The 14,440-nt window shown below is 28.9% G+C and overlaps 1 protein-coding gene across 1 annotated transcript; it reads right to left on the bottom strand.

The window, feature by feature from the left end:
• Nucleotides 1-1,246: 1,246 nt before the first annotated feature.
• On the bottom strand, nucleotides 1,247-13,184 carry LOC131608969 (protein LAX PANICLE 2-like). The gene is made up of 4 exons (XM_058880580.1): nucleotides 11,977-13,184; nucleotides 11,800-11,850; nucleotides 11,550-11,622; nucleotides 1,247-1,878 (listed from the first exon to the last, which is right to left on the bottom strand). The coding sequence occupies exons 1-4, from the start codon at nucleotides 12,849-12,851 to the stop codon at nucleotides 1,702-1,704; spliced, it is 1,176 nt and encodes a 391-aa protein (XP_058736563.1). The 5' UTR covers nucleotides 12,852-13,184; the 3' UTR covers nucleotides 1,247-1,701.
• Nucleotides 13,185-14,440: the final 1,256 nt, after the last annotated feature.

Genomic DNA, 14,440 nt, shown 5'->3' with positions numbered 1-14,440 from the left:
ATGTTCGATTTTTGAGATCCATTTGAGGAGTCTAACGGTGTTATTGAATGGCAATGCTCAGGATAATTCGGATTTTGATGACTTTCACTGGAAATTAACTCCTAACGGTATTTTCTCGGTTGCTAGTGTGTCAAACTTGGTGTCTAATGCAAAACTTCTACTATTAAATTGTTGGATCTTTTCTTGGAGATTTCTTATTAATAGACTTCCTCTAAAAGATCTTTTGACCCATAGAGGAGTGTCTAATTTCACCTCTCTTGATTGCTTATTTTGTTCTAATCATCCAGAATCTTTGGAACATCTCTTCTTTCAATGTCTTGTTACGAAAGCGGTTTGGGAAAGAATTTTCTTTTGGTTGGGAAATAAATTGGAGTTTTCTTTTGAAGAGTTCAAGAGTTTTGGTTGCATTTAAGAAAAGGTGAAAAACGCCAATACTAGAGCTAAATTAAATTCAATTTGATTGACTTTAATTTGTGCATTTGGTTAATGAGAAATGCCACTATTTTTGATAATGCTTCTTTTAGCTTTGAAGTGGTCATCTCCAATATTTTGTTCTATTCTTGGAGATGGTTGTGTAATAGTGATTTCACTTCTAGGACTATTTTTTGATTGATATAAGTTATACCATTAAACTGTTTTAACTCTATTTATAGTTTTTTCTTATTGTAAGGGTTGCACCCCTAATACGATATCTTATATCATTGTCTATTAAAAAAATCAAGATAGAATAGTCAAACTAAAAAATATAAACTAAATAATCATGGCTTAATGAATATTATCATTTAATAGTACCTTACTCTTCGGTTAGTAGATTGTTCAATTGATAAAAACATAAACTAAATAAAATATTAATATTATAAAACAAATATATTTTTTCTATATATATTTTTCTCTCTTTCGGAGAGAAAGTAGGTGGCAAAATGAGTGCGGTCTATTGGACATCGGACATGTCTGTTTTGTCCTTTCATTTTTGCGAGGTGGAACAAATTTTTAGACTCGCAAAATTTATAATGTGTCTGTTTTATTGTGCTCCCTTTTTTGAACTTTTACGGACACAAGCAATAACATGAAAATTTACTATTTTATGATTAAAAGATGCAATGTCCGCGGGTCCGCCCGCATTTATTTTTTTAAGGCGAAGAAAGGTTTTAGACTCACATCTTCAATAAAGTCTATCCTATCTTTTTTTTTTTCAAACTTTCACAAAACAGATCTAAATATGACGGACATTCCCGTTTGCCTACTCACCTACTTTCCATGCCCACTTAATAAAAAAAATCACATGACACTACTCACAACATTCCTATGCTTAATTGTTCTAGAATAAACAAATAATAAGAGTAACAATAAATAGAAGAAAAAAAATTTGGGTTAGTATATAAAATTAGATTGAATCTTGTACTTGATAATACAATTGATGCCAAATTTCTCACTCAACTCACCTATCATGAACATACAATTTTGGACAATAATACCCTCACCCCAAAACAGTAATAGAATAAACACTGTCTTAGGGTAATTCAATTCTCATGATATGCCATATCAAAACAAAATAAAAATAAATAAAAATCAAAACTCATCAAAATAGAAAATTTTGAAAACTAAAATAAAAAATTAAAAAAAGAAAAAGTTTAGATAATAAGTTAACAAGGATGGATACAATGAGGCAGAATAATTTAAGTTACTTGAGAAGTGCTTTTTTCAAGAAGTGCTTCTAGAGTAATGAAGCACCATTACATGATCAGTTGTTGAGGAATCTGAAAGCAAAGGTCTTGTTGTTGTTGTTGTTGTTGTGTCCCTTGGTGTCCAAATATTATCCCTCACATGTTGCAACGTCAAGAAAGGTAAAAGTTGTTGTCCTTTGCATGTTATCTCTATCTGCAATAATAGTAATTCATCATCATTATCATTTTTTCTAACATGAAACACAAAAGTAATAATTATTGAAATATTTATATATTTATATATTTATAATATTATATAATTAGTCATGATTAAACTAATTATATAAATGATGGTTAATTTGTGTGAGGAAAAAAAAAATGAAGTCATGCTGAGTAAGAAGATTACGTAGTATTGGACCTACGTTAGAAATGAAAAGATGAGATCTTTGTAAGCTTGAACTTTACGCATAAGGTTGAATCATAAATCCACTTTGGTTTGTATTTTTGGATTTTGAGAGAAGAAATAAAAAAGTGAATTTGATTCCTAAATCTTAAAGCATGCACGCTATATTTGGCCACCCAACCCACGATCTTAAAAACTGCCCTATCTTTAATCATTATGGGGAGGGAAGGGACCCATTTAGACTTTCTTCCTAAGCCATAATCATTACCCCTTAGACTTTCATTTTTTTCTTTTCAATGAGATACATACCCCAATACATTACTATACTACTGTTAGGAATGGAGAAACGATCTGATCTGTTGAGTTTGTCTGTTTTAGTCGATCAGGATAAAAATTTAAATATATACATTATTATGAACGATTTGTTCTATTTATAGTTTTCTGTCGACTGTTGTAGTGACGATGTTAATATGAATTTTATAATTTTTAAGTTTTAGGAGTACAAAATTTGTAGGCCCAACACGATCAATTCTACTTTAATTTTTTTGCAGAACAAACTAATGTATTATATTCGTTTCATCTACGATTCGTTCCACTACATTTTTGTGAAACAGATCTAAACGAAACATACATGTCTATTTGTCAATCATATAATACTTGTATTCCTATCTTACTAAATACTTGTAGTAAATTATAAATATAATCTACAAACTTTAGTTTAACTAAAAAACAGATGTTAATATTAGTATCAATGTTATTAGATTAAACATTACTATTAAGATTTGAATTATTTTTTGAATGGAAAAATAGTACTCCTTTTGATTCTATTTATAAAAAAAAAAATTTACTTTTTAGATTCATTGAAAAGATATTGTATCTGATCCATATATTGTCTGGATACATTAATTACTCAATATATTTAAAAAAACAATTTTTTTTTATTAATAGGATCAGAGGGAGTATATAAAAATGAAATGTGTGAAAATACACACATATATATATATATATATATATATATATATATATATATATATTTCATATACATCTCTCTTTATTTTAGTTCTAAAATACATATTAATTTAATATTTTATAAAATCAACTAATAAATACAAATAAAGGCAGAATACTATGGTAAAAAAATAACAAAGTATAACAAAAAAATATAAAATATAAATTTCATTTTAAAAAAAAATGAAAAATCAAATACAATAATAAGATAAGATATGATAGATTGTTATAGTATTATATTATGCAATGAAGGATCCATGAAGTACGGCGAAGAATAAGTTTAAGTGAAATGTAGGAAAACATAATAATTTAAAAAAATTTATATGAATTCCACTCATCAAGAAAATGATTTGTCAATATACTAAGAATATACACACCTTTGATAAAAAAAAAAATTGGTTTGTTCCTTTGAAGGGACCTAATCATGGTTTTCTATTACTAAACTTTCAAGGTCATAATGCACGTCTCTATCACGTTGCGCCACCGAAACCCTAATGCATGCGAGCGTCAACATTACAACATGAAATAATATCACTTTTGATTTTACATCATCAACTATATTTAGCTAACCATTCTATATGTCATGTCAAAGAAAAAAAATGAAGAAGCTAACTTCATGCCATATCTTTTGTATTTTAAAAAAAAAAACCCAAGCTTTATATAAATTAATAAAATTTTAATTTATAAAAAATATTTACTATTCGGTTCTGTTAAAGTAAACTAGATCTAACATGAAAAATTTAGTATAGTATCATGTATTGACTTTTTTCTTCTTACCTTTTCTTTTTCTTGTCAAATAATAAAAAAATTAAAAAATATAATTAAATTTTATAAAGCGATGCCAATCACTCAACTATGTATTTTATTGAATAATATTTATTTTTTATTTTATTTTATTTTATTTGTATTATTTTTACAATACTATAATATTTGTTTAATCCTGACTTCTCTTCTAATTTCTCCTTTAAGAGGTACGATGAATTAGGAGATAGACACGCCCTATAAATATATAAGATTTTAGTTGGACGATCTTCCAACATGTTTCTATGAGATAATTGTTCTAAATAAGATTTTAGAAGATTTAGAACTTAAACCTTAACTATAAAATCTAAAGAAAGACACAAATTTAATTATGATACGATTCTAAAATCATAAATCTCACACATATTATCATCAATAAGTTAATCTTCAAAGTGTTTTGCAAGTATATTTTACCACCGAACATATCATAAAGAATATCGTATCGGAGTTTGTCAATGCTACCATCATTATTAACAGTATTTTGAACAGAAGATCTTACTTGATCTATGTATGTTATTTAAATTTAATATATATATTTTTAAATTTAAAAAAATTATATTTAGAGTAATTGTTTTGCACAAAAAGTTGACCAACTAATAGCTAGTTTTGACTTTTCCTATACATAGTGTATATTTAAATTTAATTATTAATATATAATACACTATCAACCCATATTTAGCCATAATATACGTATATTCATGTACAAACCCACATATACACCTATGATACTTTGAATTAAATTAAAAATTTGTTCTTATTAGAGACTATCTACTGTGGTAGGTGGAAGATGCTGCTTATACATGATGTAGTTCTTTCTTTTGGCTCCATTTAAATGAGAGTGCAGCACTTGAAAAATCAATGGAGCCTTTTAAGCCAAAAGGAGAAAAAGGGCCTACATAATAAAATGGCTTTGGCCTTATAAGCATGACGAGAAGGAGAGGGCATGCAGATAGGTTTTGAGTGGTGAGAATGACATGTCCACGTGTGATTTTCAAAGCCCTAGAATATCATGTTTTACTTAAATTAACAACATTATATAGTATGTCTTAAAGTCAATGCATTGTTTATAAATTGCAAAAGCAATTAGGAAAGGCTTCTATTCCACCATGAGAAACAATATTGCTTTCTTGAATTAATGATTTCCTAGACTATGTAGTATTCTTGTTCATGTTATTGTAAAGAAAAAAAACAATTATTGTTTTTATTGTTTTATTGTTTCATTTTTGTAAACAAAGGTACTCTAATCCTTCTATTTTAAAATTTGAATTTTTGGTCTCTCTATTACATTCACGATGTAATTTTGATTCAAATCTTATTTTTTTTAAATGGAAAATGATGATTTTTAGTCCCCAAAATGAATGTTTTGAGATAAAAAAAATCATGATCGTTAAAGTTTTTTTCTTACAAGTGGAAAAAGGAAAAGAAAAAGAGTAAGAAATTATCTAGAAAATAAAATCACCCTAGTATTAGTTAGTAGGAGAGTGATGATTTTTACAAGAGGTTTCGTGAAAGACTGGAACGCCGCATCACTACCAGTCTCATGTTTTGCTAGATAGTCAGCACAAACATTCCTCTTTCTAAGATTATGAAATATTTGAACTCGTCATTCCTTAGAAAGGAGCTCTTTAATATTGTGAAGAATAGCGACATAGTGATGTCAAACATTAACAGACTTTTGAGATAAGCTTGATAGCAGAGTTGGATTACGAATAACACATCGAATCTTGAATATCAAGTTCCCAGGCCATACACAAACCATGATAGTACTCAATATTACCCGCAAAATTGTGAACTCAAGCACCATCAGCATTTCGAATCATTCACCAAAACTCGGGACGTTGGGATTACCAAGGCTAGATCAATATTCAAAATCATATTACTATATTTGTGTTCATTCCACGTGATTTTTCTCGTTGGATAAGGCAGATTATGCTTGAGAAAATATTTATCTAATAGGTTAGCATAGTTCACTATGATGAGTTTTAAAGTAAGGGAAGATACCACTTTATTGGCAAGAAGCAGTTTGTTCCTAGCACATCAGAACCACCAGCAATCAACAAAAAATATAGAGTCACCATCGATGTCATGTCTAATCCAATCATATAAATTATTCCCTTGGAAGAATAATGAATTCAAAAAGGAAATAGATTTTCAAAAGCGAGTGACAAATTCTCAACCTCTCAGGTAGTGTAGAGTCGTCTTAACATCCTGATTGCATCTAGAATAAAGATTTGTCTGAATCATATCACGATGATGACACAACATCGAACATGTATGAAGGGGCTTATCTAAAGCCTCTCACATGATACTTTAATTCAGCGGGAACCAATTCCAAAAGGACGTCCACTTTGAAATCTCTAATAATACTTAATTCTAACATGCTTACCTCATGGATTAATACATCTATAAGTGGTTCGATGGTTCTAATTAATCAAGTGTTGAGTGTAGTAACTATTTTATATTTCTTTTAAGAGGATTTCAATTAAAGTCTATAGTCATTTATTCGGCTACAAATATGGTCACTTTAGGTTGGCTCCAATGTGGACTCCAAAATAGCACAAGTGGAAAGACGTGTATAAGCTTAAGAGGTCTCATTACTTAGGGAAAATGTTGATTTGAATTCGGAATATTTTTAAGGAGGGGTTAAGGTGGTTGAAAATGGTCGGGGAACCTGGTTCGAGAAGGATATTTAAGTATATATAGTATGCCTCTTAGTGATAGTTGTAAGAGGTTGTTTCTATTATCATATCAACATGACTACCTTATCGTTCAAAAGTGACATTGGGTGTGGGGTGAGCGGGTTCAAAATTTTAAGTGAAGACATAGACTTTTTTATTTAGTAAGAGGGTCTTCTGGTTTTCCTAGTTGGGACCTTGTCAAGGGAAAGTTTGGTCCAATAAGGATAAATCTTGGAAATACAAGAATGAATTTAAGGGTAGTTATTATACCAATTTAATTTATCTCCTGGAAGGGGTGCTCAAGATGAAGGGTCTAGACCATATTTGGTGGTTCAGGCACTAGCTAGAGTGCAGAGAGTAGGGATCCCTCTAAGGTTAATATTTTTTCTGAAAGCTTCTTTTGTATAAGGTTTTTACGATACTATACCTATTTAGGATGGGAGTTATCATGAATCTGAATGCATTTTTCATGTGTTTTCATGTGAAATTCACTTATTGTTTTGCTTAAAATATTCACTATAGTATTTTAATATGGTCAACAATAAATATTAAGACACTTACCGTCCTTGTCCTTTTTTATAGGTTTTCGTTAGGGTTTGTGAAATGAGGTAAGAGAGTTAGGTTTTTCTTGACAATAGTATGGTATTTAGTGGTTTCGTTTATTTGGATGGCTCATAATGACTTTATCTTTCTTTAGAATTATGTCGACAATAGAATGAGGGGAGAAACTTAATGGGAAACTCCTAATCTCAAGGGAAATAGTAGGACGATCCTCATATTTGCATAAATTTATATTAAGAGTGTGACAATGAGTGCTAAAGTTGTTCTTAACATTTGTGGTTAACCCTCTCCCTTTTTCTTTTTATCTTTTTTGGTGGACGTGTTTTGTTACTTATTTCTTTTTCTTAGAATGTTCTTATATGTTTCTTTCGTGGTTCTTAGATGTTTCTTTCGTGATTGTTTTTCTTTTCACTTTTTTGTTTTGTACTTATTTTTTTGGTCATGGTTGTTCCTTTTTTATTGTGTTTTCCTATGCTAATTTCTCTTTGACAATGTTTCATTGTGAACGTACTTTTCTTTCATATGTTGCACTTGCTCGAGTAATTAGCTTAGTAATATTTATAAGTCATCATGATCTTAAAATTTGATAATTAAGTCTTATTTACTTTTCAACAACATCCACAACTCACAAATGTGCACTTTATTCGTCTTAACCTCCTCTTCCAACAAAGTCCTCATTTCACTCTTCACAACAGTTGAATCCTTGTATCCACAAAGCCATGTGATTCCTTATTATTGGAAGAACTCTAAGTTCCACAATGATTATATATGTAACTTAAAGAGAGTTTATACAAGGTGACACACCCCATCTTAGATGTCGATTTCGTATGGTTGTGTCAGCCTCATCCAAAGTTTTAAGATGATATTAGAGTCTATTGATTTTGGACACCCATAGTTTATATCCACATACCAAGCCTAATAGTATGGACGTGTGGGGTGTATTAGTGAAACCAAGTATCACATATAGATTCACACCATCCACCGTTTATATTAATGACTAATCCCAATATCATTGGACATGATGAGGTGTATTGAGAAAAACTGAAGTCCTAAATTGATTAAAGATAAAACTTTAAAAAATTTATGAATAATGACATATTTATCTTACAAACCGAATTTATAAGGATATGTTAGATCTAACCACAATGTTAAGACTCAGACCAACAATAAAACACAACCAAAAATCATGATCGTGACCCCTCAAAAAACAACTAACGGTACAAGCGCATAACAAGATTTTTCAGCCACTCATAGCAAGTGCAAGTATTAGTAGAAGTCATAGCAAGAAACCATTTCCAAATCGAAAAGATAACTATATTCTCCAACTCATATAAAGTAGACGTGAAAACAGAAAAAATGAACTATTGAAGAATTTTCATAAGGCCCACATCGTAGACCAAACCTACCTCTAGACCTAATCCCGAGGACCTAACCACCTCAAACAAGCAACTCAGTTTCCTAAAAAAATCAAATATTAACCCAACCACCTAAAAATACTATATCAACTAGTAGTCACGACACCACAAGTGACAAAGAGATGAGAAGCAATCTTTCTTAAATTTTGACAAGACACACGTGAAGACTCTCTGGATCTTTAATCACTGTCATTTAAAAAGGTCATCCCTAATGAGATTTCTATCTCAAAGCAACTGCCAACTTTTATAATTTCGAGGCAAGCCCTCCTAAACTCGAAAATAAGATTGTTATGATTCAAACTTTAATGCATAAAAAAATACTACGCCGTTTTGATCGAGTAAAGATCAATCTTACCAAGATCCAAATACCAACTATCTTCATTTGAAGATTCATACCAACTTCTTATAGCACATTTAAGTGCTTTCAATTTTTTTAAGCTCAAATACCATCAAACTTTCTATATTACATCAAATCCAACTTGCACAACCATCTCACTAAAATTTTATGATCTAATCAATACTAAAAGGTTTAATATCTTAATTAAATCATTGCAATACCTATTAGCAATGAGACAATGGTCAAAGAAACTTTACAACAAAACTCAAAGGTTAACATTCTTCCACTTCATTAGTCATTTAATCCATTTCTTCTATAACAACTAATCTCTTTATATTGTTAAATAATCTTTTTACTAAGTCGGGTTTGAATTCAAATCTTCCTATTTCTTCAACTATTAGCTCAAATCCATTAAGCTACTTAACCATCTAAAATCCTCGAAAATCCTTGATTGTGACCCCATGTGCATACCAAGTTCAAAAATTCTCTTTGCATGCAAACTCTTCATTCCCTCTTGGTCTCCAATAAAAAAACACCTATAGAGAATCCACATACTTTCCCCCTAATCATTAGGTGTTTAATTAGTTCCAACCTAATCATAAGTCAACTATGTGTAGATTTGCCATTTTGGGCAGCATGGAACCTCCTAACAACCAAATAGTCTTAGGTTGACCACATCATAAACTAAAACATGCATGCAGCTACATAGGAGAATGTTGAGTGCATTACACATTCTAATTATAGAACAACTCTAATTAATTATACTAATTATCATCATTATTAAGATGTTGTAGAGTCTTAATCCGATCTTAAAAGCATGAGTTGTAAGGGAAAGAATATTGTAATAAAATAAGGAATATTTGGAATGAAAATCAAATCAAACCTAGAAGGGTTGACCTAAGGGTAACTTGCATGAAATTATAATGGAATGTCTATTGCATGTGTCCTGCAACCTAATATCATATTTATTTAGACTTTGTTTGGTAGGTAATGCAAACCATGAACGTATAGTGGACAACAAAAATTCAAATTAATAATTCACACTATTCTTTTGATTCCCATTGAGCCAATTTTAATAATAACAATAGTTTTTTTTTTTTTTTTATCTCATAAGCTTAGTCTTTATTGTTTATGTTCTCTTTTTTTATAATTGATTTGAGTTTTTATTTTTTATGTAATATATATTCTACTTTCTATTTAGTTTTTTTATTATAGATAATTCTCTATTAGAAATTATAGTAACAATAGTATTATGACCATTATTCTATTTATAGACAAATATTCCATGCCTTTAGTTTTTCTTTGTTAAAAATACTCATTTCTAAAAATAGTAAGGATTAAATTTTTGAAACAATTTCTAGTTCTTATAAAATAAATCCATTCGGTATTTATTTTAAAAAAATTATTTCTTATATCCGTCGAATAATTAATATATTTGATCGGTATATATCTTAGATGCATTAATTATTTAATAAATTTAATTTTTTTATTATAATAGAAATAAGAAAAAAGTAGAATGAATAAACTTTACTAAATTCATATTTTTGAAAAAAAAGATATGATTGAGTCACATTTAACCTAAATCCAAAGACATTGAATTAGAAGACAAGCTAAAATCTATGATATCATCTTAAAAATAAAATTCATAAGGTTTAACATCTAATCATTGTACTATAGGTATTTTTTTCCTAGGTCAGTTTTAACTAGAAATAATCTTAAGGGCATGCATGATTATTATATTTAAGGTCCAAATACACATGATGCTTAATTCATTTCTTGTATATATGGATTCAAACCTTTTATTAAGTAATTATGAGGCAACAAGTAGTAGTGGTGAAACTCTATGATGAAGTGTATGCATGAAGTATTTCAAGTTTCATTCATGGTGGACACACCATAATTTCACTAATGCATAATAATATCACTCAATGCATGGCCTCGTGCACATAAAAATCATCATACATTTTATCTAAAAGCAAAGTACACACAAAAATCACCTACCAATGCAAATACAACTATATTATTTCCATATATATACTTCAAATCATTAGCTTTCAACTAAAACATGCACTATATGTATAAAAACTATATGAATAAAAAGTGCTTCTTATGTTAATTAAATCTTTAGATTTTTTATTACATTTTTTTAACCTTGTTTTCAATATAATATACTTTGATATTTTCTATGAGAATAAACTTATATTATATATTATATATTATATATTATATATTATATTATATTATGTTACATGTCTTTAACTTATACTAAGATTTTTCTTTTGAATAGTTATGGTACACCTAACTTGATAATACCTAAAAATTTCCACTTCCACCAAACTTAATACACAAAACATGAAACCCTATGAGAAAGCCACATAATATATTTGTTAACTTGAGTTTGGAACTCAAATAAAACAAAAATGGAAAATGACTTCCAAGAAAAGCACTTCCTACCAACAACAAACACATTGTTATTGTTGTTGTTGTTCTCTCCTTTTTTTCAAAAGGACTTATCCATATAAGTTTTCTTCTTAGTTAGTTAGATACTAATAAGGGAGGGAGAGGGAGGAATTAGAATTTAATTGCATGACTAAAATAAATACTAATCTTAGCAAGAAAACACATTATGTATATTAATTAATTAATTAACATATAATTAAGATTAAGTTATGAATTAAGTACCTCTGATTCGCTCTCCAATTTGAGTTTGTTTACCAGATACTTCATGAGCAACCTAACTGTCATTCTTCCATCTCTGAATATAATTTTTTTTCAAAAGTCAAAAATAAAATATATCATTATGAAATTTAGAAATTTATATTTAAATTAAAATAGTGAACGACATTGATTATATATTGACAAGACTTCAAAAAAAAAAATCTATAGAAAAAAATTAAGAAATTAAAGAAAAAATTTCATGATGATCACTTACTTGATTCTAAGATAGTTCTTAGGTATTTGAGGCAAAAATGGTTCTTTCACTCTGCATTATTAGAAATTAAAAAAAAAAAAAACTATTAATTTATCACAAAAATAAATAAATAAAATAAATGGCCCTAATTTAAATTATTTTGTAAGAAGGTAAAATGAATGAAATATTATAGCTTACTGATTTTGTGAGGCTTGTAGCATGAACCATATTCCCGAATGAGGTCGACGAGGAGGATCGACGACGCGAAAAGTGAGATGAGATGATGAGCTAGGTCCAGCAATATCAAATTGATCAAATCCAGAAGAAGAAGATGAAGGAAAATGAAAAGGTGATGCATGGTGATATTGAGGATAATAATTAGGTCCTAAAGAAGGTCTTAATGAAGAACAAGATTGCGACGAAGAAAAAGAAGAAGAAGAAGATGGAATATAAGATGTAGAAGAAGCCATAATTGCCATAGAATGTGGTAGTAATGGACCAAATGCCCAGTTATGTGGAACTAGATGTTGTTGATGACTATAACTTGGACCTGCTGGCATGGACATGGACACGGACACAGATGAAGAAGAAGAGGGAGTTGTTTGCTCGAAAAACATAGAAGAATTGAAAGTAGAGCAACCTCTGATGGAAGGTTGCTCTAAATCGGGCCGTGATGAAGTCCAATTTGTTGGTAACAGTTCAAGCTCCAACAAATTTGTTGGAGCTTGACTGTGATCAGCATCGTGTTTTGTTGTAGTTGTTGTTAGAACGGTGTTACCTATGCTTAGTTGAAGCCAATTGTTGTTGTTTGGTTTTCTTTCTTGTTCTTCACTTTCCTTTGAGGTAGAAATAGTTTCGAGCTCGGGTTCAGGTTCGGGTTCGGGTTCGTTATGTCTTGAAAACGGTTCCACTTCTTCAGCCATGTGCTTGAACAAAAATTCGGATCTTAGACAATTATTATTGTAGTTGTTGTAATCTTCAAGAAATTGAAAGTGGTTCATATCACTTGTTGTATTGTTGTAGAAAACATAATCACCATTAGTTTTGTTGGTTTGAGAAGGAACCATGGTCATGATGAACAAATCTCAAAACAAGCCATGGATGATGATGATGATGAAATAAGAAGAAGAGAAAAAGGGGTTTTGAATCTTGGATATATATTGTGAATTAAAGAGATATGACATGATGATGATGATGATGATGATGAACAAAGAGAAGAGATATTAATAGTAACATGGTAGCCACATAAATATGATGAACTATAGATTATATATAAAGGGTTGAATTTGGAGTTTGAGAGGTTCCTTTAATTCTTGCAAATCTCACTTTCTATTAATTCTTTTTGTTTGGAAGTTTGTGGGGTAAACTATTTGCAGAAGCTATGTATGAGAGAGAGAGAATATAGAACAAAGAATGGAGGTCTCTCTGTCAATTGAATAAATAATCATATCATATAGTATAGTATATTTTATGTATGTTATACATAATATTATACTTTACAATAAAATAATATACATAAGTAAAGAATCAAGTTAAGGCAAATAAAATAATATTATATCATTTTTAATTCTATTTTTAGAATTTATATTATGAATATTAATTTTGTTCAATAATTTCTTATAGTTGAAATTATAAAATATTATATTGAAAAATATTCACTTGCTCAAAGTTGATAGTGTCAGAGTTAACTTGCAATTAAATATATACTTTGAAACACCAAAAATATATTACTAGATGGGTACATATAATGGGTATTCAAACCCCCATATAAAATTTATAGACCATTATCCAAAAGGATAAATAAACTAATAAGTTGACAAAACTAGGATGTTCATTTGTTTTAATTTATTTTTGTAATTCATGTAAATTGTCTAAAAAAATAAAAGATGTATCACACACAATCTAAAATTTTTATTTTAAATTTTTTTAAAATTTTGTATTTGAATAACACAAATTTTATAAAATAGCCAATGAGTCCCTCTTAATTGTTCATATTTTTATTTTTGATAATAAAATAATATAAATAAATATAAAAGAAAAATAAAACATTAAATAGAGTATTAAATGAATTCAAATAACACAAGACGTGTGCAGCGAAACACATTAAAAACCTAAAATGAATGAAGAACACAATAAAATAGACAATAAAAAACTCAAAAATTCAAATAACAAAAATTCATCCTTGACGAATTTTAACTAGATCTCAAGATAGAAAAACCACGATCAACAGAACAAATACCATCAAAAGAAATACTAATATAATCACTTTTCAATATTTCTAAAAAATTAATATAATTAATATATATTATATATCAATTTGAGTCTAATATTTAGGATAAGATTTTTTTTTCTAGGAAGAAAAAGTAAATCACAAAAATTTAATTAATCCCTATAAGTTAGTGTATAATTTATGTATTTAAATGGATGGGTAGACAAAAGAGAAGGGTCCTGCCAGCTAACAGATTAAGACCATGTTCCAAGAAGAAAATGACCATAAAGGGTCTCACCCTTTTTGTTTTTCTTATGTCCCTAAAAGCTCCTTTTTAGCCCTAATCACCTTCAACTTCCTCATTGATTTCCTCATAATATTTCATAACCCATCAATAATAGTCAAATAAAAATATCAAAAAAATTTAATCTCATAAAAAATAAAAATATTTGC

Source organism: Vicia villosa, linkage group LG6 (assembly GCF_029867415.1).
Source record: "Vicia villosa cultivar HV-30 ecotype Madison, WI linkage group LG6, Vvil1.0, whole genome shotgun sequence".
Classification (NCBI taxonomy): Eukaryota; Viridiplantae; Streptophyta; class Magnoliopsida; order Fabales; family Fabaceae; genus Vicia; species Vicia villosa.
Note: the sequence above shows the minus strand (reverse complement) of the source record. Positions and strands in the feature narration are given on the sequence as shown.

What these genes read in the sequence shown, in the direction of transcription:
- LOC131608969 (XM_058880580.1), bottom strand. Translation starts at nt 12,851, where the DNA reads ATGACCATGGTTCCTTCTCAAACCAACAAAACTAATGGTGATTATGTT. An exon ending in CTACAAGCCTCACAAAATCA is followed by an intron (nt 11,851 to 11,976) that starts GTAAGCTATAAT and finishes CTAATAATGCAG; the next exon opens with AGTGAAAGAACCATTTTTGC. An exon ending in AATTGGAGAGCGAATCAGAG is followed by an intron (nt 1,879 to 11,549) that starts GTACTTAATTCA and finishes CTATTATTGCAG; the next exon opens with ATAGAGATAACATGCAAAGG.